Consider the following 26,957-nt stretch of genomic DNA (forward strand, 5'->3'; position numbering starts at 1 on the left):
ATGGCAGCCCTGGAATACAAAATACCATAGCATGCAGCCCTGCTATCAGTGCTGCATTTTTTATAAAAAAAAAAATGACTAATAAAATAGCTAAGAGTTCATAAGTAATTATATTATACTTTTTATGTACTTCAATTTATATTTCATTTCAATAATTTCACTTTGTATTGTTATTAAATACCATAAAACTAGCCAAAAATTGTATATGACAAAAAACTAGCTAAGCCGCCAGATCTGTTGTTATCATATCGCTTTGTATATAAACCGGCAACCTGTTGATCCACCTCAGTCGATATAGAAAGTTCGATCCGCAATCACGCAGAAACAAACAGCCGAAAAATGACCAAGACCAGAGTTTACGTTATCGGAGTGGGCATGACCAAGGTTCGCCTTCAGAAGATTGACCTTTGTGCCGTCTTGGACTTAATCATCCATCTGTTGTTTTATTTTATATCTATTCCGGCAGTTTGAGAAGCCCGGTCGCCGAGCGGATGTGTGCTATCCGGACTTCGCCAAGGAGGCCATTACGAAAGCTCTCCAGGATGCGGCCATCAAGTTCGAGGAAGTGCAGCAGGCGGTGGCTGGCTACGTCTATGGAGACTCAACCTGCGGACAGCGGGCCATCTACGACGTTGGAATGACCGGCATTCCGGTCTACAACGTGAACAACAACTGCTCCACGGGATCGAGTGCTCTGTATCTGGGCAAGCAGATCGTGGAGAGTGGAAACGCCGACTGCGTCCTTGCCCTGGGATTCGAGAAGATGGAGCGTGGATCCCTGTCCTCAAAGGTAAATCAATAAGCCCCTTACTTAACCCCTTACTCTCTCACGTTTTTCCATCCCAATAGTATTTCGACCGCGCTAATCCCATGGAGCGACACATCACCGAGATGAGTGAGCTGACAGAGATCGGAGCTAGTCCCATGGCTGCCCAGATCTTCGGCAATGCTGGCAAGGAGCACATGCAGAAATATGGCACCAAGCCCGAGCACTTTGGCAAGATCGCCTGGAAGAACCACAAGCACTCGGTTAACAATCCGTAAGTACGGTCGAAAGTTCACCTCACTCGATCGCTTATCTTATCGCTGGCAGCTGGGAAATAAGTAGACCAAGCTATAGACCATCATACACTTTAAAGGCTGTAAGCAGCTGATCCGCACATGCTTTGTTTTTATCTGTTCTCATTTGTTGCTTTTAGCTACTCGCAGTTCCGCGATGAGTACACCCTGGAGCAGATTATGAAGTCGCCCCAGGTTGTGGAGGGAGTGCTGACCAAGCTGCAGTGCTGTCCCACCTCCGATGGATCTGGAGCCGCCATCCTGGCCTCCGAGGCCTTCGTCCGTCGTCATGGATTGGAGAAGCAGGCCGTTGAGATCGTGGGCATGGAAATGGCCAGCGACCCGGCCTCCACTTTCGCCGACAAGAGCTTGATGAAGATTGCTGGCACGGACATGACCCGCCTGGCCACCCAGCGTCTGTTCGCCAAGAGTGGCTACAAACCTCAGGATGTGCAGGTGGTGGAGTTGCACGATTGCTTCTCGGCCAACGAGCTGGTGACCTATGAGGCACTGGGACTGTGTGGAGAGGGCAAGGCCGGCGAGTTCATCGATGCCGGAGACAACACCTACGGCGGCAAGTTCGTGGTGAACCCCAGTGGCGGTCTGATCTCCAAGGGTCATCCTCTGGGAGCTACTGGCCTGGCCCAGTGTGCTGAGCTCTGCTGGCAGCTGCGTGGTCTGGCCGAGAAACGCCAGGTGCCCAACGCCCAGTTGGCCCTGCAGCACAATCTGGGATTGGGAGGAGCTGTGGTGGTTGCCCTCTACCGCCTGGGCTTCCCGGGTGCCTCCAAAGCAAAGTTGTAAAGGGTGGGAACTAAATTTTTGTATATATTTTTATAAAAAAGAAAATGTTTTTTAAGCGGTCTTGTTTGATTTTTAATAAGATAAATTAGGGGTTTCGGCAACCGATCTGTTCTGGTTTTTGAAACATTAATAAGGCTGACATTATATTTTCCTAATAATCAATTTCGTGTCACTGTTAATGCTATAATTTAATTAATCTGATTCAACATTGAAAATAATCTATACATTCCAGAGCAGAGCAGTTAATCTAAATGTGATCTACGAACTAGTTTTATTTTCGTTTCAGCTTCGGAGTAGATTTAGGCTTTCCTTTCCTACACAGTCGGATTAAACCGACTAAGATGATCGCAGGCAGCAGAAGGATTAGGAAAACCACCAAGTACACATCCAAGGAGTAGTATACGAAGCGGGAGAGATGTACTGCACTTGGTTGGGTCAGAGAAGCTCCCTTCGTCTCCGCCACATGTTCCACCCACCAGATGGCCGTCTCCAAAGGATCCTGGATGCGATTGTTGTAGGCCGAGGCCACCTCCTTAGCTCTTTCCTTGAAAGAGGGATCCAGTGCCTTGGTCAGCGCTTCAAAGACAGTATTCTCATCAAGTTTCTTGAACTCCAGCTGCAGCGCCATTCCTCGGTGAACCAATGCGGCAATATTGAGCGACTGGTCGCCGTAAATGGGCACACCCACAATGGGCACTGCACTGGACACCGCCTCCGTGGTGCCCATCAATCCACCGTGGGACATAAATACCCTTAGATTCGGATGGGCGAGGATGTCACGCTGAGGTAGCCACTTTCTGATATGTAGATTTGCAGGCTTATTTGGTAGTGAGTCGTTTTTATACTTCCAGATCACCTGCTGCTCCAATCTCCCCAGGGCACGAACTATGCCATCTCTTCGGGCAGCGGGAAGGGAACTCATCTTAAGCTGAGAGCCCCAGCTAATGAGAATGACTCCTTTGGAGGCATTATCCAGTATTTTCTGCAGATCTGAGGGTAGAGGTTCAGGTGGCCTAATGTGCACACCTCCGACTTCTATGACATTTGGTGGCAGTGGTTTTGGGCCACTCAGCGAGAAATGCTGATTGACCAGCATTAATGAGGTATTCCTGACCATATCTTCGGTGGAGGGCAAGCCGGGACCGAATCTCTGGCGGATCAACGCATTGGCAGCGGGAACTGAAAAGATTCTAGAGAATGTAAGGAATTAATTTGGTATAGTTAACTAAGCTGCATTTAACGCTTAACTATTTACAAAAGAATACATACTTGTACAGCAAATTGAGCGAGTGTACGGTAATCCAGTTACCGAGTCTACCCGCCAAGGACATCTCCTGTGATTGTCCCTGGAAAAGAGCTGAGATATAGGACGGGATCAGAGGAGCACCCAATCGCTCGTAGTGCCAGGGCATCAGGGCACAACTGCTCATGCCAATGACCGGTGCTTGGAGCACATGGGCCACGCCCATCGCACAGTCAGTATTGAATTGCTCCAGCAGGATGACATCGTAGTAACCAGGTGGATTCTTCAGGATCTCAGATAGGGCTGCGCTGTGTAGGGTGGTGTTACAGTCCTCTTTGCCCATGTTGTACAGGACAAAGTACTCGATGTAGTGGAACAGGTAATGGAAAGGGCGCTCGAAGTCCTGATTAAATCATTCAAAAAGTGTTTTTTTTAATAATATATTTTTGTACTTCTTTACAGCAAAAGTACCCTAAGGCATACACTAGTTTTTCGATAAATGGTTATTTTGTCTAAAACCTGATGATATAAAACTATAAATATTTGCTTACCTTTTTTGTTTAGAATTTGTAAATGAATATGTATATTTTTTTAGAGATGATCAAGGGTTATGCTATTCAAAAGGTCATATCTTGCCTAATTAAATCTAGTTAGATCTTTTTTGACAAACTGTGACTTTGTTAACAGTTCAATGTTTGGGTAAATAATATAATGTTTTTAGTAATATTTTCTCCATCACCTCCAAAACTCACCTCCAAATGAATAGTGTCCGTCAGTGTGGAGGGCGGCAGTAGATAATCCTTATAGCCTTTTGGCGGATCCTTGTCCTCGAATGGGCTGATGACGTCCACACTGTGACCAGCTTCGGCTAGTCCTCGCATAATCGGGTGAAAGAACTTAAAGTGGCTCATGGCTGGATGCGGAAACAGGCCCAGGATACGCAGGGAATCGCTGTAAACCACCAGAGAAAGTAGTGCCAGCAGGCAGAAACCCTTCCAAACACACATATTGCTGCAAAAGGAGGCGGATGGGTCAAGTTCAAGTCAAGTCAGCATGACATGCTTTTGTGAAATTGATTTTCATGTTATGATTTTTTTTTACTTTGGTACGCTTGTTTGTGTGGAATGCACTTCTATATTTAACCTATGAAAATGTATAATTTGTCTTTTTTATGTGTAATTAGCAAAACAAAAAAAATAATCACCAGCGTTTGTCTTTCCCCAGATTAGAGATCCGGATCGGTCGAAAGATGAGCATCAACTGACACGGACGAGTATGGAAAGAGCTCAAGTAGCCGGCGACAACATACATATATTTACATATATATTCGTACTTACATAAAATAAACTAATTTTCTACAGCTAGCTTAAGAGAAGTACTCATGCTGAATTAAAAATAACACTCTTGGCTCTTACCACCTCTTTTCTTAGAATATATATACTTTAAAGAGTGGAGAAACAGTGGAAGCTCATGAGGTTTAAGTTGAAAAAAGTATTATTATCTTTTCTTTCAAGGGTCGCGGTTCATCAAAATTGTTTATTTCGATATTGGTTCTTACTTATTTTTTGCTTATCGCAGTGTAAATGAAAAAAAAGAGAAAAAAAAAATAATACACATTATACTTTTATTTAATTTTGTATGACTTTTATTTAAATTATGCAAAACCTTTGCAAGCGAATATTATTCTACCCCCAAAAGTATGCAAAAAATAAATCAAATTTTTTGTGATTTTATATTTAAAGCCTGACCAGGAAAAAGTGTCTTTTGTGCGATAATAACATTTAAGTTATTTCCAACATGTAAAAACGTTTGATTATAAACGGGTATTTACCAATTGTATTAAACATTATATTTAATTTGGCGACACTAAAACTACATCTAGTTGAAGTCCTTGAGAGGAGGCGTCTTTACACTTAAAAGTCTCTTACACTGAACATATAAAATATCACATACACCACAAACGAAGCGGCGCCGGGATGAGCCCAACTAATCCCTCTTGGTTTTGCCAGCCGAACTGGATCCGCAGCAGAGTCGCAGGAGCCACACCCAGCTGGCAACGATGCTGGCCAGGATTAGGGCCAACACGGCATAGCAGTCCAGGGAGTAGTAGACGAACCGGGACATCTGCACGGCACTGGGCTTGAGGAGCGGAGCTCCGCCCGTGTGGGCCACGTGCTCCACCCACCAAATGGCGGATTGCAGGGCCTGCTGTGGGCGGTGGTTGAACGAGTGGGAGACGACCTTGGCGGCATCATAGTATCTGAGGGGTGGATAAAAATAAGGGTAAGATTAGGTAATACAACCTTATTATGGACTACTCACTTCTTGTCCAATGCCTTTTTCAAGGCCCTCATCACTGTGTTCTCTCCAATGTCCTCGAAATTCAGGATGGTTCCCATGCCGCGTTGCACTAAGGCGGCTGTATTAACGAACTGATCGCCATACATGGGCGTGGCCACCACTGGAACTCCGCAATAGGCTGCCTCCGAGGTTCCCATTAGTCCACCATGGGACATGAAGACCTTCACATTCGGATGACAAAGGATATCGCGTTGCGGCAGCCACTTCATAATGTACATATTGGGTGGCTGATTTGGCAGCGTGTCGTTCTCCCATTTCCAGATCACCTTCTGCTTCAATCGAGCCACAGCCCGTACAATGCCATCCCTTTTGGCGGCCGAGAGGGAATTGGCACGGATCATGGAGCCCCAGCTGATCAGGATCACTCCTTCCTCGGCATTGTCCAAAATGCGCTGAAGATCAGCAGGCAGAGGTTTCGATTTCTGGATGTGTATGCCACCCAACTCGATTACATTGGGGGGCATTGGCTTGGGGCCTGACAGCGAATAGTGCTGATTGACAAAGAACACGGATGTGTTCTTCACCAACTCTCCCACCGAAGGAGTGTCGTGGCCAAATTTGTATTGCACCAGTGCATCGGCAGCGGGTACAGATAGCAATCTGTGGGAATTAAGTGAAACAATTATTTAAAATATTTAGCCATTGGGATATTTCAATGCATCACGCACTTGTACATCCAATTCAAGGCATGGGTGCTAAACCAATTGGCCAGACGACCGCCAAAGTCCATGTCCTGCGACTGGGCCATGAAAAGCGCTGGCACATGGGAGGGTATCAACGGAGCGCCCATTCTTTCGTAGTGCCAGGGCATCATCACACAGCTGCTTAAGGCAATCACCGGCGCCTTGAGCTGATGAGCCACGCCCATCATACAGTCCGTATTGAACTGCTCCATAATAATGACATCAAATCTCTGGCGAACCTTGAGGATCTGCTGCAGTGCCTCCGAACGGAGGGTCAAATTGCAGGCCTGTTTGCCCCACTCGTGGAGCAGGAAAAACTCCACGAAGTGGTTGTAGAATGTCCGCTTCTCAAACATCTACAGAGATAAATTAAAATGTAATGTTAGTATAGAGTAAAGTTATTGCAGTTAGGATAATAGGAATCAATGTTAAAAGTCGTAAAACAAATTTTTGTTTAATGTACACTTTAAGAGTTTATATATGTATATACTCTGATTTACGACTATTGTATTAATACAATAGGTAATAAGAATATAAAATTCCGATTTAATTTTAGTTTTTACAATAGTTCGATTTCTGAACCTCCCACCTAAAGGGGGATTCACTCTGTTTACCTTCAGATCCACACTGTTCGTGAGCTTGTCTATCCCGGTTAGGGGGAAATCCTTGTAGCGGGCGACCGGGTGCTTGTCCGGGAAATGGGAAACCACACTGACGTCATGTCCCACCTCGGCCAGACCCCGCATGATGGGGTGGAAGAAGTGGAAGTGGCTGACCCCTGGATGGGGAAAGAGGCCCAGTACCTTCAACGGACCAGCGGCCTCCACCAACTCATCCGGTTGGCTGAAGGCCAGGGTCAGGAAGGCTAAAACGACCAGCGGTGACCACATTGCACTCTATAAAAAGGAAAATATATATTTAAATAACATCTAACTCAAAAAAACGGAAAAATTTAAATTTTGATATAAGAAATGTAAGGTATGCAACAGTGTTAAATAGAATTACAAATTTTGCAGGAATCTGGTAAAATGTGAAATGATAGATTAGATAGATAGATAGATAGATTCGAAACACTGTAATCGTTTATTTAATGGATTTTTCTTCATCATAGAAATATTCATTAAGGCTTGTAATAATCTACCAAGCACTTTTAAAAAGTGTATTTTGTATGTCGGTAAGTAATTATGATTCGAATTTTTAAACACATAAGATTCCAATAAATCTTTTCTGAAAATTCAGATAAGTACTACTGATGTTAAATTGTGGTCAGTCGGCTGTCGAATTTGTTACTAGACTTCCTTGGATCACAGTATTCCCTGGCATTCTTCGAGCACCGGTTGCAGAAACACTTGTTGACTCTTGGGATTCTTGGCTTTGCAGTATTTTCGTTCGACCTTGGATGGGGCGGTGGGCGGCAATGCGCATGTCGCGAATGCGAGAAATGCAGGGAAATTATGTAAAGAATGCAGGCGAAAGCACCAAAGGAAAACACAAGCACAACAAAAGCCATGGCAATTGCATCACAATTCACACTGCACTCGGTAATAAATTGACAATTAATGCCTTTTGAGGGGTCTTTCCTCCGAAATGCAATTGAACCGCTGAACTGGATACACACACAAAATATCCAAATGCCGAATCGACAGTTTCGAACTTAAATCCTGTTTTAGTGAAGGTTCCACACTTACTTACTTGTTCGACTGTCGACGAGCGACTGACTAAATTCAGAGAAATGCAGCCGAATGGAAAGCTTTTCGGTCAACGCTCGACAAAGAGCAGCAATATCCCCTACCGGCCAAAATTGCTCAGTCAGCGATCGGAAATCAATCTCAGTCTTCGGCAGTGTTGCTACTCTAGCTTTTTTCAAGCCAAGCATGGAAATAAAGTTCCATTTTTCAAACCTACTGTTTTTTACAAAGTGTATTATAATTGCCGCATGATTACTTAATTCTTTTAATTATACTTTATACTTTATCAGCTTACCCATTTTAAGGGATTGTTTAAGATATTCTTTTGAATCTTAGCTATTTTTCGTTAATTTTACTTTGTTTTTGACATCACCGAAATTTGTTGGAAGCTTTTTTATGCCTCTCGATCTGACTGACTCTCTCACAAGGAAAGCTAGAGGGTGTTCTATATAGCGAGTGAGGTTTTCAAAAAGATAATGGGAGAGTGTAGAATACTTGCCCTTGTGCACGAGACCTAACAAACGGCAGTAGAAAGTCAATTAAGCAACCGAATCAACAGACGAGTCTGGCAATTGTTTATCACAGTACGCTCACATATTTGCTTCAAGGCGTCCCGGTTGTTTACGTTTAATTGAGACGGGCTTGTTTTCGGCGTTTCGAAACAACTACGGTAAGTCAAGTTTTTGCGATGACAATTCTATTTTCTTGGAAATTTTTCATGCGTTACACGCGTTAGTAAACTTATCTACAAATAATTAGAATTTAAATTTAATCTCATTAGTAGAAAGTAACGATGGTTGTATTGCAAAAAATTCTTTTTAAATATATTTTGTATATGTCATTCTTTAAAATATCAGCGATATTATAGGGTGCTCAATATTCAAGAGATATTTTTAAATGATTAGAAAATAACAACGTTAATGGCACTCTTGATTGAGCTGATAATTTAAAGTAAAAAGTGAAAGCAGTTTTCAGTATAAATTTTGGTTGATTGAACTTTTGCTTTATAAAAAGCTCCATTATGTAATTTCAATACATAAACATTCATATAATTTATGCATCGACCACACAGATTTCTATGAATTATTTAATTAATTAATTAAATGCTTAGGGGCTTGATATGCTTTTGATTCCAATATTTATTATTTTATGGAGTGTTCCATTTTTATTGACACACTAACAGAACGCATTTAATTATGTATTTAAATGTTTTAAAACATGTAAACATTGTTCCGTATTAAAATGTTTCGTTTTCCAAATTATCATCTGTCTAATTAAAATTGAAACTTGTTCTCTTTAGCGTATTTAGTTCATTGAACTAATTATTTATTGTTGCTTTGTTTTAGTATCTCTTGAGGGTTTTCCCCGACCAAAAACTGATCTGATTCCCCTAACAAGCTTCCAGAGGGCGACGATCAGCAGACATATGACCCCCAGCCAGAACAGGTAAACATCGATCGAGTTGTAGACGATCCAGTTGATATGTCTGGCTTCACTTTGCATGAGAGGGGCTCCCCCCGATTTTATCACATGCTCGATCCACCAGATAGCCAATTCGAGAGGGGGAATGGGCCGCTCGCGGAAGGCTTCAGTAGACCGACGAACATTATCCGCAAATCTGTAAAAGAAATTTATATTTATTTAAAATAAGTATTTCTTCTTATCAAACCCTTACTTTTGACCGAGTATAATTCGCAGTCCCCTGGTTATGTGATCAGTATCGAAATCACTAAAATCAACGATGACTCCAAAGCCTCGCTGTTTCATGGCACCGGCATTTAAAAACTGATCTCCATAGAAGGGTGTCACCAGCATTGGAACTCCACAATGAACCGCCTCCGTGGTACCCAAAAGTCCTCCATGCGATATAAAACCCTTCACCTTCGGATGACACAAGAAATCTTTTTGGGGCAACCAGTCAAAGGTGTACAGATTCGAGGGCTTATCTTTCGGCATAGATTTATCTCCTTTCCAGCGCATCACAAAGTTGTATTCTTTCAGCTGGGAAATGCTCTGGAAAAGCGCATTTCTTTTGGCTGAGGGTAGTGTACTGGTGTTGACCATGGACCCCCAACTGATATAGATGATTCCATTGGGAGAGCGATCCAAGAGATCTAAAAGATGCTGGAACGAGATTAAAAATGGTTTGTTGAACAAAAGAAAGATTTAAGTATTTCGAGAATTTTTGAATACTTTTGTTAAATGTCTGATCTAAAAATAGATTAACACATATACTTCGATAATTCTGAGAAAATCCCCAAAGTGTTAGTATTTATTTCGGGATGGCAGTGTCAAAAGCCTTTTTAAAATTGGTTCGAGTATTTCGCCAGCACGCATATGTCTGATAACGACGCATGCTTTTGAATGTTGACCTAAATAACGAAACGTGAAACATTTGCCAATCTTATTGAAATGCCTCAGTGTGTTTGTAATACATTTTGTTTGTTTTAAATTCCCACCGATTAATGGATTAAAAGAGGCTAATCTGTAGAGAAACGGAATTGGCTCATTAGCCGATGTCTCATTTATTTAAGATGCACATATTTATAGCTATTTAATCGCAAAACATTTTACATTTTGCCAGTATTATCTTTTTTTTATGATGACTTTTTTTTGTTTGATTAATGATTAAAAATTACTGCGTATACAGAGTTTGGTGACCTACAGATAAACGGTTTATGATTGCTAGGCACAAATACAGACAAAATTTTAATTTTTTGAATAAAGAACAAAGAATTTTGCAAAGAAATTTATTTTCTATTTGTTTTGGGCCTAACTTGATAATTTTTTTTTCTATTTACATATAAAATGTACTTACTCGTGGCAATGGTTTTAATGGTCCCACTTGCAGCCCGCCCACTTCCACCACATTTGGAGCATAGGGGCGTGGTCCGGTAAGGGCATAATACTGATTGATAAGCATGAGACTCGTATTCTTCACGATCTCATTGATGGGTGGTAGTCCTGCTCCGAATCTCTGAGCGATCAGTGCATCGGTGGCTGGTTGGGTAATCAAACTGTTCAAGGGTAAATAAAGTCGATAAGATTTATTCTGAAAGGCAGAAAAACAAATACCCACTTGTAAAGTGTGTTCACAGTGTGGAAATGGAAGAAATTATTCAGCCGATCGATCAGACTCATTTCATCTGTGTAGGGCAGAAAGTTCATGGGCATGATGGGGTTAATAAACGGACTGCCCATTCGTTGATAGTGCCATGGCATTATTGCACAGCTACTCAAGGCAATCACAGGTGCTTTCAGCAGGTGAGCCACCGCTGCCATGCAGTCGTTGGAGAAATTCTCCAGGATTATTACATCATAGCGGATGGGGGATTCCAGCAGCTCTGCGATGAGCGGAGAATTTAAGCCCACCTTACAAGATCGCAGGCCCCAATCGTTGAGCATAAAATACGTGGGCACCTTGAAGGGCAGTCCCAATGGCTTCCATTCCGATTCAAAATTCTGTAGGAAATAATATATTTATATTGAAATATTTTTGTTAATTAATTTTAACTTACTTTTAAGTCTACAATATCTGTGAGCAGGGGCATTCCGTGGAAGACGTAGTCCGTGTAGTTGGCCACCGGTTTCTCCAGTGGAAAATAGCTATACATGCTGATGCTGTGACCTCTTTCCGCCAAGGCCAAAAACATTGGTCTAAAGAAGTCAAAATGACTCTTGCCGGGATGTTGAAACAAGCCCAGTATTTGAGCCGCTTCAGTGGATTTCGTTCCCAAGGAAAAGGTCAGCAAAAACAGAGGTAGCAGCAGCATTGCAGCTTCTAATAATGAACTTAGAGCTAGCCAAGATGTCGAAAAAAGCCTTAAGCCATAGTTTTATCTTTAATTTAAATAAACACTTTTGTATTCTAAAATAACTACTGTCACTTGGATTCTGTGTCTCTGTCGAACTGATCGTGTTTTTTGAATATAGCCAAAAAAAGCCTTCATTGAAGAGGTATGAAAATCTTTTTTAAAACCTCATCTTATCTGCATTTTAAAATGGGGTTGTGTAGTATTAGTAGCAGTATTGTTATTATAAATCAAATTAAAATGATCGAAAATACCAAGTTCACAGCCAGTTCTGTTGTCGGCACAAACAATCGAAGTTGGCTAGGGGAAACTAAAGGTTGGTTTTGCTTTCGGTGCTGCAAATACTTAACTGCAGCGTTGCTTAGATGCACTTGCAGTTTAAACGTATGCCAAGATCGTGACCGGAATCTGACTGACAATTGTTGAATGGACAGACCTTTAAGCGACGTATTTCTCAAATAAGAGGTGTCCACCCAATTACTTAACTATATGCTTTGGATGGAATTTATAAAAATTTTTGACAATTACGTTTTTTGATTAGTTGCTGTAAGCTTGACTTTGATCTTTGTTCACTATTAATTGAATGGTCATAAACTATCATTTGAACTGTGTAATTTGGAGAATGGCTATAAAACTTTTTAGGTTTTGCATTTTGAAACTTGTTTTATGTTTTCAAATTGCCTGTAATGTTTGATCTCGTTTAGCTTTCATTTTGTTGCAACCCATTCTTAACTTTTGCACTGGTTCTTTACTATGGATGTTTTCTTTGCTTAAATACAGCAACATGGATTGTTTTATTATGTTTCTCTATTAACAGCTTGATACAGTCAATTCGTTTGAAATAAATTTGGTTTTAAGAGGCTTGAAAGCGACATCCCTTGTTACCTCTTGACTTCCTATTAAATTAGAATATGCAACTTCTCACAGCCACGATCCGCGATCGACTAAAAGCCAAGGCAACGGCGACTCAGAGCCAACTTGGCTAACAGCAATTGCATTGTTGCATTTTCCTACTTCTAGCCGGCGCTGAGTTTTCCGATATATACGCTTAACCCCAACAATACAACACATACTGCCCGTAAGTCATGAGCAATTTGCGGTAGGCCATTAGATTGCCAAATCAAGGGGCATATGCCATTTGAGAAGGGAGAGGAAATCATACATATAGAGGACCGACTGAATATGCAGATTATATAATCGAAATTGCAAGTACAATAACTGGAGGGGACTTTATTTCTAGTAATGAGATTTAATGGCAAGAACAATGGAATAAGCTATACAAATTTAATACGTGATTTGAGATGAGTAACATTTAGCTCTAACGAGTTTACAGTTGTTACATATATCGGTTTTTAATCTTCTCATTCTCACCTTAGTTAATTCGTGATTTCAATATTAAATAGGTATTTATATTTATAGCAACAAAATTTGCAGAGAAGGTAGAATACTTATAATGGCATTATACCTAAATAAAATTATTAAGGCATTAATAAATAATTAAATAAATAAATCAATATATTTTTTTCTTCCAAAACTTCTTTGAAGTTCATGGCAACATTTGTGTATTTGTTTTCAACAGACACCTTACATTTTGTTTACACATCTGTAAAATTACTTGACTCATTAAAAGATACACTTTTTTCGTAGCATATTTTTAGAGGTTCTGTTTACACTGCAGTTTGAAAATATTGGGCATGCGCTAACTGAAATCTTATTTTAAAAATTCTGAAATTCAAATGTTTTAGAAAAGATGCCGTACCGAATTGTAGGAACAAAAGTTTATTATGACCACTTTCTTTTTCACTTAAATTTTCAGAAACCTTCTGTTACTAACAATCTGGAGCAATCTTAACATACTTTACGGACAATCTGCAAACGCCGACAGTCGTCAGAGATTCGATATGCTCTGTTTATTCGGGACTTCGTCACTTGCTTCTCAGTATTCGGAGTTTGCTAATTAAAATTCACTTTGACAATAACCGTAATTCTTGAGATACTAATTTCAAAATGTTGCACCATATAAAATATCTTCCAAATGGTCTCAGTTCAACTTCCGTTTGAAGGAAGGTCGTTACAATTTAGGGAAAATAATAAGCAAAAATTTTCACGTCTCGCCTAATTAGCGCAGCAGTCACAACAAAAACAAAGTCAAAGCTACTGGACGCTGTCAACAGCTGCATGGGGTGGTGAAAAATCGGGATGAGGGGGTGGGTTTTCCCAGGAAGTGTTCCGTTTTAATATTTGCGTCACGTCATTAAAAGTGTGACTTAATTGTGATCGTTTCACAAGTGAAAAGTTTGAATTTACGACAGATTATCAAATCAAGTGTGACTGGCGGAGGTAAACTCGAGACGCTACCAATTTTTCCGGACAGCATCCGCAGCTGTTTCCACTCCCTTACCAGTTTTCCTCAAGGTGTTGCCAAATCGATAAGAATCAGGGCAGCGGGCGGAAAAATCGCACTTGCTGAAAAAGAATTTACCCGGTGTCAATTTATTTTAACGATCTGACACTTAAGCTTTTGACTTCCCCGCTTTTCCCACTCTATAACCCGGTCATTTATTTCGTATTGGCAATAAAATGGAATTTAAAATGATAGGAAATCTTATTGAAAATTCGCAGATAAGCTGGAAAAAAAGGGTTGTCCATGGGGGCGGCGCGTGTCCGTTTCAAATTGTGGGCGGGGCATGTGGCATTTTCCAGTCATTTACATTTAATAGAAGCGCATGAAAAGATAAGCGTGTGTGTAGTGTGTGAAATTTATAACAAATCAATAAAATGACAATAGGTGCAAACTTTATCGACACGCCACTGCGAAAAAAGGGGCGGGGCTGAAAAGGGGATTTTGGCGAACGTCGTTCTATTCACATTGTCTGAAAATGAAACTCCAGGGTAGGTGGTTAAAAGGTGGCTGAATACCAAACGAAAGTTTTCGATAAACAATTTTTCGCACGGAAGTGCAATTTAAAGTGAAGTATTCAGATACCCGTGTCCGTTTTTCTTTGCAAATGCGGAAATTATACAGAGAAAGTTTCTAATACATTTGTTACCGCCAATCAATCGCTATGTCCTCTTTCTTCTGGAAAAAATGGTTTGGGATTGGGGGTTTGTCTGGGCATTCAAGGAAAAACTTTACCGTCAGATAGTTTAAAACAAAACTTAAAGTTTTGTAAAGAAGTTATTGTTCGAAGGGTACACATTTTAATATAAACATTTGTTTAAAGAAAAAATGTTTCCTACGTATATACGTTTACATACATGTTGACAAAAGTTTTCTTTCCAAAAAAGTAGAGTTTTATAATTCTTTTTGCGCTTTAAATTGGCTAATTTGGAACCCACAACCTATTTAAAGAAATGTAAGTCATTACCATTGAACAAAATGCTTATAAAGTCTAATCACTTTTTTAATAGCTCTAATCAAATGTCGACTGCTTAATCCAATAACCATATAAGAATATAGTATCTCACAAGTTCACGCACAATTTGAAGGCGTGAACATTGCGTGCGTGCTTGTCTTCTCATCACCTAAAGTTTCAAGACTTTTCCCTCATAAGTTTTCCTCTTTTCCAGGTTGTCCAGTACATTTTTCCTACGGTACCCATCGCATACTTACAGGTGTCTTTATTTGACAGGCCAAACTATTTATTGCCATGTCACGTGATCTATAAACCTGACGCCAACCGAAGACAGCCCCTGAAATTCCTCCAACCACCACAATTTAACATGTGATTTAAGCCGCTTACTAAGAAATTTTTTCAGTAAGTCGCGTCTTCGTGCCTTTTCGAATAAATCGATTAACAAACAACGTTGTAGGCAGCCATGCCCCACGGAATATGTGTGTTGTAGCTATTTCCGTGACAGTAATCAATTTATTTTTGGCAGTGCGCCGATTGCGTTTCCGCTCCAAGAACATGGACGAACCTGAAGTCTGATTCCCTGCAATTTTTCCACCAACCTCTTTCTGCTTTTCCGAACCCCCTTCCCCACCCTTTTCCGCCAGCGAAAACTCTCTCTTGTCTGCTCGGGAAAACGTTTCATTTCGTTTTGGCTTTTGGCACAGCGATTTCCGCAAAAATGTCGATAAATCATCAAAACGAAATAGTCAGAGGAAAAGCAGAAAAACAGTGGTTCACTGAGAAAATTAATTAAATATTTATTACCATAAAAATTTACCCAGCATAAATTTTTTTAAATACAATGAAACCATGGAAAAAAATATTTTTAAGATTTTTTAACTATTAAGTTTTAAAAAATGAATTAATTAGTTTTTTATGTTTCAGGTAATGTTATTTTATTTTGTCACATATCAATAAAACCACTTCTTTGCTAAAAAAAGTTTTTACTTTGTAAATTAAAAGATGGCTCAATCATTATTTGAGAAAAATGTATGTCACTTATTTTTTGGTAAGTCTTTTTTTCTGTAAGTCTTTTGTTGATTAATTTTCAAAATTTTTTTTTTCCTGTTTACACGATGAATGAAAATAGTACCTTTCTGGCTGTTGGCGTGATAGATAAGTTGACAGCCGCATTGAAGGGTTATCGTGGCTGTCTCTTAATCAATCTTCCTCCGTTGCCGTCTTCATCTTCTTGGCAATTAATTAATTTGCAATAAAGTTGGGGGCACGTGTCCAGGACACGGCGTATTAAAGGAGTTAAGAAGAGGATCGCACACGATACTTACTTTCTTTAAAAATGTTACGGATGTGAGACCGCCAAAATTGCTGTCCATTTTGACGCAACGGGAAGTCCTTTTAGGGTCAAGTGCTGGAATTGATGTTTCGTTTATGATTTATCGTCACTTACTGCCGCGTCATGGGCAATCCTGCCATTGCCCCACCCCCTGCTAATGGTCGACATATTGCAAAAACAGAAGCTAAAACTAAATTAGACATAATTCTCTGGCCTGAGGGGTTGGCAAATAGGTCGTTTCAGATAAGTCGTCATGCTGTCATAATCATCACAAGACAGCATCCATCCATCGCCCATTTTGCAACGCCCACAAGTAACGTAACCCTCTGAAACTCTGACCCCCCAGAACTCCCTTTTCCTTTTCCTCCGTCTGGAGTTTACTGATGTAATAACCATGTTTTCAGCTTGTAATGCGGCAGGGCCGCAAAAACACTGTTGGCGGGGGTGGAAGTCAAGTTCCCAAGAAACGGGTGGGCGAGGGGGGTGGTGAAATAGGGTGGGGGTGGAGATGGGTTGGTTCAAGGGTCGAGGAGGGTTGCCTTTTGTTCTGGGCGCTACTTTTGAATTGTTTTTGAAGTTAAATGTGTGATAATTTAATGACTGTCGACGCATCGCTCACAAGGACACACACACACACACTGAGTATCTGCCCCGCCCCCCGGGAAAACCACCCACCCCAAGTTATATAACTCAATCGGCACTGAACGTTTAATTTAGTGGAATAATAAAAATGTTTTTGGGGCATAAAAATCTGTGGCTGGCGATGATTTGTGCACTTTCGATGTAACAGATTGTCTTTTAATGCCTTCGATTCAGCCAACTGTGACACCCAAAAATCTGCGATCTTACAGGGTGGGAAATATTAAATCTGGAATTTGGCTTTTCAGCCTGGCAACAGTTTAGTCATCGTCTTCAGTTTGATAACTATTTTCCAGCCTAACTAGTTCGCGGGCAGTCAGCTGATCTGGCCAGCATATGTTGTATAAATCCGATTTGAAACACGTTCGTTGTTTACGTTTACATTAGCATACCAGTCCAGTAATTTGCATAAATTAGTGGGCTCGCAGAACTCTCCAGTGTTTTTAGACATTTTCCTCTGTCAGGCGGACAGGTGGTGATATTATTCTTTGAAGGGATGAGGCACCTCTGTATACTAATTAAGTCAGATTAAATTTGACTGTAGACATTTCCAGTTCTTTGCGAAACTTGTGCATATTTTGGGCAGTTCTTAATTATTAGGAATTTCGGGGAAGTTTAAACTTTTTTTAGGGAAGTACATTTGATAAAATTACAAAAAAAATCTTACATTTGTTTGCTGTTTTAATGTATTTAACGTTATCTCAGAACTTTGAAAAAATAATGATTTTGTTGTTGTTATTGTTAATCTGATGTAATTATCGTCATAGTACTGGTTTAAATAAAATTATAAATTTATGAAACTCGGTAAACGCTTGAACTTGGCTGATAAACAAAAGCAATCTTATAATTTATTTGTTTATATTGTTTTAAATTTGTCTTGTTCGTTATGCATTCTTTATTTGTGTAATTATATTTAATAATCATTTATTTTTTAACTGTTGACCCAGTGACTTATATATTATTTACAAAACAGATCAATTTTACTTATATGGTGCCTTGCTAAACAACTTTCGCTATGAAATACTCAACTTTCTTTAGAACACATATTTTTCTGTGTTGAATGATTTAAAGCTGTAATTCGCACTGTCTTTTTCCATCGCCCGGCTCACCTGCAACGCCTAAAAACAAAATCTGCGAAAGCCAACAAAGATTTATGCAAATCCCGGCGAGCGAATGTTAAAATGTTAAAGCTTTTGATTCGGCGCTAATGTGAAAATATGGCGCCCAGTGTGGAAAAAAAACCGAATATCAAATGTGCAAAAATCGCACAGCCACATTTGCATATGACAAAGTGAGGCAGACAGCCGCAAACAATGAAAAATGACGACGACGAATGCTCGCAGGCTTAGTTGGGGTAATTTAATTTGGCAAAATAAAAAAAGGTTGCAATAAATAAATTTCCCCAGCCACACAGCACGTGACTGCTGCGATTTATGAAACTCAATTAATATGTGGAAATTTTTATAAATGAATTTATTGCATTTATGTGTTGTGACAAATAATCGCCATAATAGTGATATTTTTCTTCTTCAATTCGGTCTCTCCAGTGGCGGTGGCAATAGTACCCTTCCGTTTCCTAGCAGAAGTGCAGGTTATTGAACTGCTCCCGATTGTTGGCGACCATCTGGTTGTATTTGAAGGCCGCCGACTGCTGCTGCGAGCTGCTCTGAACCGTGAGCCTCGTGCTGCGCAGGAAACTGTCCGCCGGACTGCTGGATACGGCGTACTTGCCGCCCAGACCCTCAACGGTCCGCATGGGACTCAGGTGCTTGGCCGGGATGGCCTTGCTGGGTGTGCGAGTTTGGTGAACCATTTTCAAGGATTTCTTTCAAGTTTCAACAGGAGCTGAGATGAGCTTGGTATCGTTCGGGAAATTCAGGGCACACTGGAGAGACGCGTGAGCACGGAGAATTCCAGACAATTGCCGCAGTTACTAGTGCGAGAGCCGCCTTTCTTGGAAGACAGATGTTTAGATAGACTGAAAAGAAAATTTTATAAATTATTTTGTTGTCGAGAACATAAAAATATAAAAAAAATAAATCTAATTAAACATTTGTTTATACAAATTGTAAATAACAATTTTATTGCATGCCATTATGCACATTTTCCAGCGATTTCAAACATTTTAAAACTCTAAAGCAACGTAAAAGTGTTTTTTTTAGCAAAGAATATTATAAAATCAATATTAAAATGTACATATATGAAATTTGTATATTTTATTGTCTGCTCCAAATTCGATTTTCTTCCTAAATATCCCCTTAAGATTATCCTTCCTTACCTTATATTATTCAGCAGCTTGGCTTTGGTGTCCGGTGTCTTCATTGACACATTTGTTTATGCACGTTGGGGAAAATATTTTTGAAAAATCACTGATTGGGTATCGACTGCTAGGCCTTCAAGCTTTAGTCTATTGGATTTCGAACCGACGGAGGTGCTTTTATATCAGAAAGCCATCCCAGATTTAGTTGATATCATCACGCGCTGGAAGCGTGCTCAAGTTAAACTAGTTTTTCGGCGACTGTGATGCAAAATCACCGGCGCAGACATGTGCCAAATTTGTTGTTTACGCCACCGAATGGTACGTCAATGGAGCTACCGTAAAATCGAGTTTGCCACGCGGTTTTCCATTGACGGCCCAATACGGTAAACATCTCGGCCAGCGAGTAAACAAACCCAAACTCCAAACAAATAAACAAATAAATTAGGGGAATTTTTGGGGACCAAACATTGAAGGCAGTTCCCCTCAAGGATCTATTGAGCATGCTTCTCGAAGGCATCCAGACAAGTGTTCAACTTAAAGAACCTCGCACTTTATATAGATGCTTGGCATCGAATTCTATAGAACTCAACCTGTCGGGAATAATATATAATTTTATTTACTTTCTTTGTTCAGTGTCTGGGGCACTTTTTTAATTATTGAATTATGTGTCTGGCCCATTTGCATAACGCAGTCTCTATGGAATTTTTGGCAGACATATAAATTGGCTATATAATACACAAGTCAAATGCTGAATTTGACAATTAAAACGGCGGCTTAGACGTTCAAAGTACAATGTTTGATTTGGTATTTTTTGGATTGTTAAAACAAGTTTTTGGGAATAACCACTAGGTGAAGAGCGTAGAGGATCGGGGGATCCTGGATGTCGTTAAACCTATAAAATTGTTTTTGTGGATTTACCACTGAACATTGTCCGTTTAATGGTAAAAGGGCAATGAACGATTTCTGGAAAATCATCCTAGCAAGTTTAACTAGATTGTGGGGAATTTAAAGCATATTTCATGATTTTTACTGTTTTAGGGAAGCCCAAATATCATTGAACTCGTTAAAATAGAAATAAAAATAAAATGAAATAGAAGCTAAATTAATTTTTATAGAGCTTTCCAGAATATCCTTCATTGTCAATAATACAGATCGTTTAGCTATATGTCTACAAATAACTGATTAAAATACCATAAACCAACAACAGGCTTTCGAGTTGTTTTTTTCGATCGAATTGGCTGATGCAATGCAACCAAGACTTTTCATCAGTCATCAGTTCATGCTTAATACGCTATATCAATAAAGATCAGACGATATACACGTTCATTATAGATTCATATAGGCAGATATTCGAAAACATTAATGCTACGAGGTTTTTAGAAGACCAATGAGTTAGGAAATAGCCCTATTTAGGGGAAGTTTTGGGCTGACGTGTCACAAAACCGCCGGCCGGCAACTCTAAATGTTATACCAATCATTTTGATCATTTTTGTGGAGAGAAGACAAAGGAAAACACTACGTGATACGCAGCAGGTTTGGTTGGGGTAATTTTAATACCCTTTAAATACTAAGATTGGTTTGGATTCTCATAAGTTAAGCATTATATTTAAAATAATGAATTATAAAACCCTATTATCTTGAATGTTGCATGCTTTAAGATTTAATATCACTTTCTATTCGATATTATGCCACTGTTTAAATAAAACAATTTTAGTAACTCTACTTATTGTTGATTTTTTATCCGTGGCTAAAGAAAGGTTCTAAAAACATAGTTAAATATACAGTGTCTGTTAATAGTTAAACTATTTTCTCAGTTAAACAACAATTTTATATAAACCAATAATTTAATTAAGAACTTAAATAAACTATATTTTAATGTAACAGAATTGAACTTAGTTTTTAGATATTTTTAAAACTGGTATAAATGAGTCGAGTCTTCGCCTCTTGTTGGAGTTGTTTGCAAAGGTTTCGCCAATAAAACCAGTTGCTCGATCGCTCTAATTTGCATTGCCGACTGCTGGAACGAGTTAGCCTCAGACTGAAACCGAGTCTGAGGTCACCATGGGAAGAGGGGGGCGGAGTGGTGCGGGGGCGGTGTGAGGGAGGTTTCTTGGACGGCTTGGCTTGGAACAGCCTGCAGCTGGCACTGCGGTACTAGTGTTACTTACTCGTAGAACGGTGACGCAGTTGCTCCGCCAGACATTGCACTCGGATCGACGGATCGTATTTGCTCGAATCGAATCGAATCGGATCGGATCGGCGTATTTAAACCAGTTGTGGTTACCGCTGGAGAGTCAGTAGAAAGTCCATACCAGAGCAGATCGGTACTGAGCTGTCAGGAGCGTGAGCTGTGAAATTTCCTTTCTTTCCTATCCAATGTGCAAGTTGCAAAAGTTTTGTGTCAATGAAAAAAATTAACCACACAGATTCGAAGCAGAAATTGTTGAAGCAAGCAAGGTGGGTTAAAAAACTAAATAAATATTACAACAACGTAAATATTGCGAAACAGTTGTAAAATGCGCAGCCAAAATATATTATTGTTAGTAAAATTCTCACAACCAACTATTTCAGTAAAACAACTACATTTTTTTTTTAAATCCCTTTGTTTTTTAATTCCAAATAGATTGGGAAAACACCTGTCATCGAAAAAAGGATCTCGCACCGGAAACTCGGCTAACAACAAGGAACTTAAAGTACTCACCCTGTTACAAACTGTACCGTGAACTTTGAACTCTCTACGCAGCTCTCTCTAAGCGCAGCTTTGTGTAATCGGCAGAAAATTCACATTATTCAAAAAAGATATCCCAAGGAAAATCTAAAGACAAAATGGTCTACACCGAACGTACTGACAAGTGCCTGAGCAGCACCACCAAGGACAACCATTCCTCGAAGGGTCAGAGCCAGTCCAAGTCGGCTAGTGGCTCTGGCTCGGGATCAGGATCAGTATCAGGATCAGGATCTGGATCGTGGAGCAGTCAGGCCTCGAGTGCTGAAAAGTGGAAGTACAACAACATGGTGAATAACGATCGTCAGCAGTTCAATGGCATGCATTTCTCCTAAATCGAAGCAATAATTCCAATGGAAATGTTTCCCCAGAAAAAAAAAGGGGAACAACATGAAAAGGGGGAACGGGGGAGCTGATTGTTGATGTTGTTGCTTCTATTTGGCTTAGCAGGGTTCGTTTTAGATTAGTTTTGTAAGCTCTTTATGGACTTAAGTATTGCTATGTGATACAGAAAAAGAAAAAATTAATAATCCAATTGGTTGAAAATATATATTCAAAAAAAAGATGCGCAAAAAAATCATAAGATATTTTTATTTTGCTGAAATGGCAACTTGCTATTAAAAAGTTGTTGAAAGAAAAAAGGTGTGTTTTGTAGGTAGTTTTAAATAACTTTACAGTAAATTCAAAAGTATTTTAAGAGCGTAATAATATTTAATTTTTGTTTAGCCTAAGAAAGTCCTTCCATTTTAGCTCCACCTCCAATCACCTATCAATATCCCTGTTCTTTGACCTTGCCACTTGACTTGACTTGACTGATACCCAACGCATATTTTATTGTCTGCAGCATTTGCATGAATTGCGGCTATTAGCGTGATTAAGCCAACTTCTGGATTGGGCTACGGACAAGCACAACCCTCGAAAAATCCGGTCGGAGTGCACTTAATACGCATTAGCTACGCTTATTTGACAGCCTCAATCTGCCGAGCGATTCCTGCAATATTGATGATGTCTGGCCATCCCCTTTTTGCTTTCCATTTTCCCCCCGATCTATTCCTCTGACGCGTGTCCTTTACCGAGAACAAGTGTATCTCCCAGTGCAGCCGCAAAAGGACGACGTCCGGTTTTCGTTACGAGGATTCGTTCGACTGTATATTTGGAAAGTGCGAAATTTTTATAATTTTCAATTGTATTGTGGAAGTTTGCCCGAAACGGGGAATATTCACTTTGAAGCGGGAGTGAGGAGGATGCTGCGGTTGTCCTTCGGTCGTGACACACGACTGAGCAGGGGACTCGAGCTTAGCAGGACACGTGGCCCATGGCTATTAGGAAAAGCGATTTCCTTGACGGTGCTAATAGAATTCTCGCACTCCCCGCAAATCCCATCCCTGCGCCAACGTATAAATGTTGTGGCGTTTTTGGGTTTCCTTTCTCTGTCAATGTCTTTTACACAAAAAAATAAAAGTTAAACCGTTTTCCCCATTTTAAAAAATATTTAAATATTAAATAGTATTTTTCAAACATTTAGCATTGGGAACACTTGTTCCAAAAAGTAAAACAATTCTAAAGAGAATGTTTAAATTGCCATTAAGAAAAATTTCAAAATTTTTAGTCGCTTTCTTATCAGAAAGATGTATTTTTATTATTAAAAAAAACTAAAAGTCAAAAAAGTATTCAATACTCGAAATTACTATTTATGAATATGAAACATTTTTGGTAGTGTACCCCGTATAGTTGAATCCTGTTTTATTTTCCTCCCACTCAACCCATCTCTTTCGGCTTCTGTCTGTACTGGGCCTTGTAATTACTTTGTTTCCTAGCGCCAGGCGGTCCTCAGCACCCAAAAGATTCCTTGTCACTTTTGGTGTTGTGCGATGCAATTAAAACCGCTCCGCAGGTGTCCTTTGAACTTTGTCACGAATATAAACTGTGTCTCAGCGTTTGTTCGTTGGTGTGGAATGTGTCAGTTGCAAGGCTTCCGAAACGGGACAACGCTCTCTGATTTGTCAGACAGAAGCAATTATCACGTCATTATCAAGGGAAGCCCACAAAATTGTTGATGCTTTGATTTTTGTTTTAGTAATTGAAGTCTAAGATATTATTGTTTTCAATTTGTTCTTGGACTTGCAAACTGCTATATAGCTATGTCTATTTTAAACGATATAGTTAAATTTACTATTACAATATGTTTGAAAATGAAAGTTTGTGATTTTCGGAGAAGAGTTTATATTTTCAAATAACTTTAAATAATTATAGTTAAATATATATGTTATCCAAATTTAGCACGTGCCCATGTCTCTCTTATAATAACCAATTTATGATGGTCAAGAAAGATCTTTGGCAATAGAAACATTTGAAAACTGATTTCCAGTGAAGGACAACCCTCTACCACTTCCTCAACTCCCTCCTCAGATGGCATATGTCACAGTGGCACGTTGGGAAATTATGAATAATATCCGTAACTTCTGCCGAGACACACACACACGCCCAAACGCCGTGAAATATTCCCGAGCAGCTTGCGCCGAAAAAGTGGAAAAGGGCGGCCATGCCCACACTTCAACTCGGTCCCAGTCGACGCCTCTGAAATTGTGAATTCCAAACTCCCAAGCAAATTTGTTTGGGGCGTGCCGTCAGATACAACTTCCGATGACATCCGACAGATGTTTTGCAGCCAACGGAACAGAACAGAGCTGAACAGAACAGGATAATCAGCGGAGTGAGGGCGAGTTTGTAGTACTTTGCACAGGAGTTGCGCCCGCTTGCAAAACAATTGTCGGCATCATCGGCACATTTCCCGTCGCGGATGTCTCCGCCAGCAGCAGTTGAAATATGTACAAAGTCGAATCAGATGCGAATTACACTCGTATTTGAATGTGCGAGCACTCGATGATAATGTACGGGCGTTGACATCTCGGCAAAGGTGTTTTGGCTTCCTGTTTGGCACATGACAATGTCATCACCACATGGCAGACTCACTCGATTCCAATTCGGTGGCAAGGTGTGACGCATCTGAAATTGATTGCCCAAAGGCCGGGGAATCCTGGTGATTTTGCGTGATATTCGATCATATTCAGCTGCTAGAATATGTGGGCAGATACAAAGTGGATAAGTGAATTATGAAAGGAAAACATTACCACCTTTGAGTTAACAATTTTGTACAATTTAGGGCGTTTTCTTTTAAAGGAATTTTTAAGACAATTTAAATTTTATTTTATTTGGAAAATTTGCTTAAATATACCTGTAACAAGCTTGACTTCAAAGAATATTTATGAGAAAAACATTTTTAACATTTTATTTTAAAGGCTTAAGTATTTATTTTTTTATGAGAAACACAGATATAACATTTTTAAAATGTTATATGTTTGAATATTTATATATCGACACAGAAAAATTTAAATATATTATAAATCAACTCAAGTCAATTAATTTCTAATCTAAGGATTACTTTCCTTTTTACCTCCTCAATTATGTTCCCATCAAACTAGATTTACTTCTGTCAATTGAAGACAACTCTATCAATGCATGGATTTGCATACATCACACCATATATGATATATCATATCACATAACGTCTCATAAACTTATGCAAATGGCCCAATCATATACAGATTTGCCGCAGAATATAATTTACAAAATATGCCAAACATTCGCCCCGACAAAAGGTGGCAATTACAAAAAAATAAAACAGAGAACCATAAACTCCATTCAATCAAAGAGGGAGAAGTTTTAAATTCTGAATCGAAAGCAACCACCTCGTTGGGCCCTTCTTTTTCCATTGTTGCGGATATGTTTTTCAGCCGCCATTTCTGATCGACAGCTGTCATGAATGACAATTGGATTGCAGCAGCAGAAACTCTGAAGTTGTGGCCTCTGTGCCACTACAGCGTCGAGTTCAGATTCTTATAAAATATGCAATAAAAATATGAGACCTCGTAATGATTGCCAGTATTTATAGATTTAGAGCATTTCTGCGGCTGCTGCTGCGGCGAGGTCATCAAAACGAAAACAACCGAATCGACATGGAAATTGAAACAATGGCAAGGCGAGTAGCAATCGAAGCCCCAGGGGCGTAGAGGGCAGGGGATTTCTGAACGGGGGTGGGGTTTTGTTCTGGAGTGGAGTGGATCGAATTGAACAGAATCGAACCAAAGTGGAGTGGTCCTTGAGTAAAACGCAGAAATGCGGTTGCTTTTTTGTGGGTTGTCTTGGGATAATTTCAGAGTGGGTAGATGTTTAAGCTTAGCAAGCTACGGTTTTTTAAAGCGTTTTAGTTACTATTAAAGCTCAACTTTTTGCTAAACAAAATCTTTTTGTTAGAGGTTATTTTCATATTTTTTTACATTTAAATTTATATGTCCATCAAACTATTTTTTGTAAGTGTTTATCAGAAATAAAGATAAGGTAACGTACTAGATCATTTTAGAATGGGTAATAATTTGGAACAATGTTAGGAACGTGTGTTATTAAAGTCATAAGCGTATAAGTTTTATAAGATGCCATATCCAAATGAAATGTGTTTATACCAATTACCATAGTTAGTGATAAATATTATTAACTTCTGTTTTAGATTTTAAAATGTCGGTATTTAAGCTTTTTGGGATTCCCTAATTATATTTGGTTTCATTTTTTGTAGCTGATTCCTTGAGCCTCACTGGCCGAATCCCCTTTTAAGAGTTCTGTTTTTCAAGAACCATATTTAGCTTGTTTTCGTACGCACAACCGCATGTGGGAAAGGTTAAGAGAAAGGGAAACAGAGTGCAAAACCTTTAAATGCAATTATGGCCTGTGGCTCATGTGAGCTCAAGTGCGGCGAGGTCGTCACAAAACGCCAATGATATGCTCTCGAGTGTCTTTTGTTGTGGCTTAAATACATAAGCAGGGAAACTCCCTCTTTTTTACCCCCTTTCCATTGGGTTTCTTCCTATTTCTACAGCCTGCTTTAAATTAAGCGCGCCAAAAAAGCCGTGGCTGAGCTTTCCATTCGCTAATCGGGTGGT

At 39.7% G+C, this 26,957-nt stretch overlaps 8 protein-coding genes across 14 annotated transcripts; 3 read left to right on the forward strand and 5 right to left on the reverse strand.

Moving 5' to 3' along the window:
* The first annotated feature begins 232 nt into the window (after nucleotides 1–232).
* LOC128262209 (sterol carrier protein 2) lies at nucleotides 233–1,918 on the forward strand. Its single transcript, XM_052996329.1, has 4 exons — nucleotides 233–384; nucleotides 467–790; nucleotides 850–1,040; nucleotides 1,200–1,918. Exons 1-4 carry the CDS (start codon nucleotides 340–342, stop codon nucleotides 1,861–1,863), a joined length of 1,224 nt encoding a protein of 407 aa, XP_052852289.1. The 5' UTR covers nucleotides 233–339; the 3' UTR covers nucleotides 1,864–1,918.
* Nucleotides 1,919–1,936: 18 nt separating this feature from the next.
* On the reverse strand, nucleotides 1,937–4,506 carry LOC128262193 (UDP-glycosyltransferase UGT5). 2 transcript variants are annotated; one of them, XM_052996301.1, is made up of 5 exons: nucleotides 4,311–4,506; nucleotides 4,208–4,249; nucleotides 3,859–4,117; nucleotides 3,133–3,509; nucleotides 1,937–3,053 (listed from the first exon to the last, which is right to left on the reverse strand). In XM_052996301.1, exons 1-5 carry the CDS (start codon nucleotides 4,415–4,417, stop codon nucleotides 2,135–2,137), a joined length of 1,704 nt encoding a protein of 567 aa, XP_052852261.1. In that variant the 5' UTR covers nucleotides 4,418–4,506; the 3' UTR covers nucleotides 1,937–2,134. The 2 variants fall into 2 exon arrangements, with proteins under 2 accessions (XP_052852261.1, XP_052852262.1); XM_052996302.1 differs by lacking the exon at nucleotides 4,208–4,249.
* Nucleotides 4,507–4,932: 426 nt separating this feature from the next.
* Nucleotides 4,933–7,900, reverse strand: LOC128262198 (UDP-glycosyltransferase UGT5). 3 transcript variants are annotated; one of them, XM_052996311.1, is made up of 5 exons: nucleotides 7,843–7,900; nucleotides 6,765–7,046; nucleotides 6,136–6,506; nucleotides 5,429–6,067; nucleotides 4,933–5,366 (listed from the first exon to the last, which is right to left on the reverse strand). In XM_052996311.1, exons 2-5 carry the CDS (start codon nucleotides 7,038–7,040, stop codon nucleotides 5,093–5,095), a joined length of 1,560 nt encoding a protein of 519 aa, XP_052852271.1. In that variant the 5' UTR covers nucleotides 7,041–7,046; nucleotides 7,843–7,900; the 3' UTR covers nucleotides 4,933–5,092. The 3 variants fall into 3 exon arrangements, with proteins under 3 accessions (XP_052852271.1, XP_052852273.1, XP_052852272.1); XM_052996313.1 differs by having other exon boundaries at nucleotides 6,765–7,044; nucleotides 7,839–7,860; XM_052996312.1 differs by having other exon boundaries at nucleotides 6,765–7,044; nucleotides 7,835–7,857.
* Nucleotides 7,901–8,940: 1,040 nt separating this feature from the next.
* On the reverse strand, nucleotides 8,941–12,680 carry LOC128262197 (UDP-glycosyltransferase UGT5). Of its 4 annotated transcripts, none has more exons than XM_052996307.1 (6): nucleotides 12,536–12,680; nucleotides 11,357–11,637; nucleotides 10,918–11,300; nucleotides 10,657–10,855; nucleotides 9,514–9,962; nucleotides 8,941–9,456 (listed from the first exon to the last, which is right to left on the reverse strand). In XM_052996307.1, exons 2-6 carry the CDS (start codon nucleotides 11,609–11,611, stop codon nucleotides 9,165–9,167), a joined length of 1,578 nt encoding a protein of 525 aa, XP_052852267.1. In that variant the 5' UTR covers nucleotides 11,612–11,637; nucleotides 12,536–12,680; the 3' UTR covers nucleotides 8,941–9,164. The 4 variants fall into 4 exon arrangements, with proteins under 4 accessions (XP_052852267.1, XP_052852270.1, XP_052852268.1 ...); XM_052996310.1 differs by having other exon boundaries at nucleotides 11,357–11,619; nucleotides 12,536–12,594; XM_052996308.1 differs by having other exon boundaries at nucleotides 11,357–11,678; nucleotides 12,536–12,590.
* Nucleotides 12,681–18,428: 5,748 nt separating this feature from the next.
* On the reverse strand, nucleotides 18,429–18,791 carry LOC128262223 (uncharacterized). The gene has a single exon (XM_052996350.1). It carries the CDS (start codon nucleotides 18,789–18,791, stop codon nucleotides 18,555–18,557), a length of 237 nt encoding a protein of 78 aa, XP_052852310.1. The 3' UTR covers nucleotides 18,429–18,554.
* Nucleotides 18,779–19,300, reverse strand: LOC128262228 (uncharacterized). The gene is made up of 2 exons (XM_052996355.1): nucleotides 19,257–19,300; nucleotides 18,779–18,956 (listed from the first exon to the last, which is right to left on the reverse strand). The coding sequence occupies exons 1-2, from the start codon at nucleotides 19,298–19,300 to the stop codon at nucleotides 18,854–18,856; spliced, it is 147 nt and encodes a 48-aa protein (XP_052852315.1). The 3' UTR covers nucleotides 18,779–18,853.
* A 2,342-nt stretch (nucleotides 19,301–21,642) lies between these two features.
* Nucleotides 21,643–22,178, forward strand: LOC128262227 (uncharacterized). The gene is made up of 2 exons (XM_052996354.1): nucleotides 21,643–21,695; nucleotides 21,862–22,178. Exons 1-2 carry the CDS (start codon nucleotides 21,643–21,645, stop codon nucleotides 21,959–21,961), a joined length of 153 nt encoding a protein of 50 aa, XP_052852314.1. The 3' UTR covers nucleotides 21,962–22,178.
* Nucleotides 22,065–22,875, forward strand: LOC128262224 (serglycin). Its single transcript, XM_052996351.1, has one exon. The coding sequence runs from the start codon at nucleotides 22,065–22,067 to the stop codon at nucleotides 22,296–22,298; it is 234 nt and encodes a 77-aa protein (XP_052852311.1). The 3' UTR covers nucleotides 22,299–22,875.
* The last annotated feature ends 4,082 nt before the right edge of the window (nucleotides 22,876–26,957 follow it).

The sequence above is a fragment of the Drosophila gunungcola genome, unplaced genomic scaffold, assembly GCF_025200985.1.
Source record: "Drosophila gunungcola strain Sukarami unplaced genomic scaffold, Dgunungcola_SK_2 000001F, whole genome shotgun sequence".
Lineage (NCBI taxonomy): Eukaryota > Metazoa > Arthropoda > Insecta > Diptera > Drosophilidae > Drosophila > Drosophila gunungcola.

What these genes read in the sequence shown, in the direction of transcription:
- LOC128262209 (XM_052996329.1), top strand. Translation starts at nt 340, where the DNA reads ATGACCAAGACCAGAGTTTACGTTATCGGAGTGGGCATGACCAAG. An exon ending in TCGGAGTGGGCATGACCAAG is followed by an intron (nt 385 to 466) that starts GTTCGCCTTCAG and finishes CTATTCCGGCAG; the next exon opens with TTTGAGAAGCCCGGTCGCCG. An exon ending in AAGCACTCGGTTAACAATCC is followed by an intron (nt 1,041 to 1,199) that starts GTAAGTACGGTC and finishes TGTTGCTTTTAG; the next exon opens with CTACTCGCAGTTCCGCGATG.
- LOC128262193 (XM_052996301.1), bottom strand. Translation starts at nt 4,417, where the DNA reads ATGTATGTTGTCGCCGGCTACTTGAGCTCTTTCCATACTCGTCCGTGT. An exon ending in ACACAAACAAGCGTACCAAA is followed by an intron (nt 4,118 to 4,207) that starts GTAAAAAAAAAT and finishes CTCCTTTTGCAG; the next exon opens with CAATATGTGTGTTTGGAAGG. An exon ending in TCGCTCAATTTGCTGTACAA is followed by an intron (nt 3,054 to 3,132) that starts GTATGTATTCTT and finishes TACATTCTCTAG; the next exon opens with AATCTTTTCAGTTCCCGCTG.
- LOC128262198 (XM_052996311.1), bottom strand. Translation starts at nt 7,040, where the DNA reads ATGTGGTCACCGCTGGTCGTTTTAGCCTTCCTGACCCTGGCCTTCAGC. An exon ending in GCCTTGAATTGGATGTACAA is followed by an intron (nt 6,068 to 6,135) that starts GTGCGTGATGCA and finishes TAATTCCCACAG; the next exon opens with ATTGCTATCTGTACCCGCTG. An exon ending in AAAAAGGCATTGGACAAGAA is followed by an intron (nt 5,367 to 5,428) that starts GTGAGTAGTCCA and finishes TCCACCCCTCAG; the next exon opens with ATACTATGATGCCGCCAAGG.
- LOC128262197 (XM_052996307.1), bottom strand. Translation starts at nt 11,611, where the DNA reads ATGCTGCTGCTACCTCTGTTTTTGCTGACCTTTTCCTTGGGAACGAAA. An exon ending in CAGATATTGTAGACTTAAAA is followed by an intron (nt 11,301 to 11,356) that starts GTAAGTTAAAAT and finishes TATTTCCTACAG; the next exon opens with AATTTTGAATCGGAATGGAA. An exon ending in CGAATTATACTCGGTCAAAA is followed by an intron (nt 9,457 to 9,513) that starts GTAAGGGTTTGA and finishes TTTCTTTTACAG; the next exon opens with ATTTGCGGATAATGTTCGTC.
- LOC128262223 (XM_052996350.1), bottom strand. Translation starts at nt 18,791, where the DNA reads ATGGTTCACCAAACTCGCACACCCAGCAAGGCCATCCCGGCCAAGCAC.
- LOC128262228 (XM_052996355.1), bottom strand. Translation starts at nt 19,300, where the DNA reads ATGAAGACACCGGACACCAAAGCCAAGCTGCTGAATAATATAAG. An exon ending in AAGCTGCTGAATAATATAAG is followed by an intron (nt 18,957 to 19,256) that starts GTAAGGAAGGAT and finishes TTTTCTTTTCAG; the next exon opens with TCTATCTAAACATCTGTCTT.
- LOC128262227 (XM_052996354.1), top strand. Translation starts at nt 21,643, where the DNA reads ATGAAAAAAATTAACCACACAGATTCGAAGCAGAAATTGTTGAAGCAA. An exon ending in AAATTGTTGAAGCAAGCAAG is followed by an intron (nt 21,696 to 21,861) that starts GTGGGTTAAAAA and finishes AATTCCAAATAG; the next exon opens with ATTGGGAAAACACCTGTCAT.
- LOC128262224 (XM_052996351.1), top strand. Translation starts at nt 22,065, where the DNA reads ATGGTCTACACCGAACGTACTGACAAGTGCCTGAGCAGCACCACCAAG.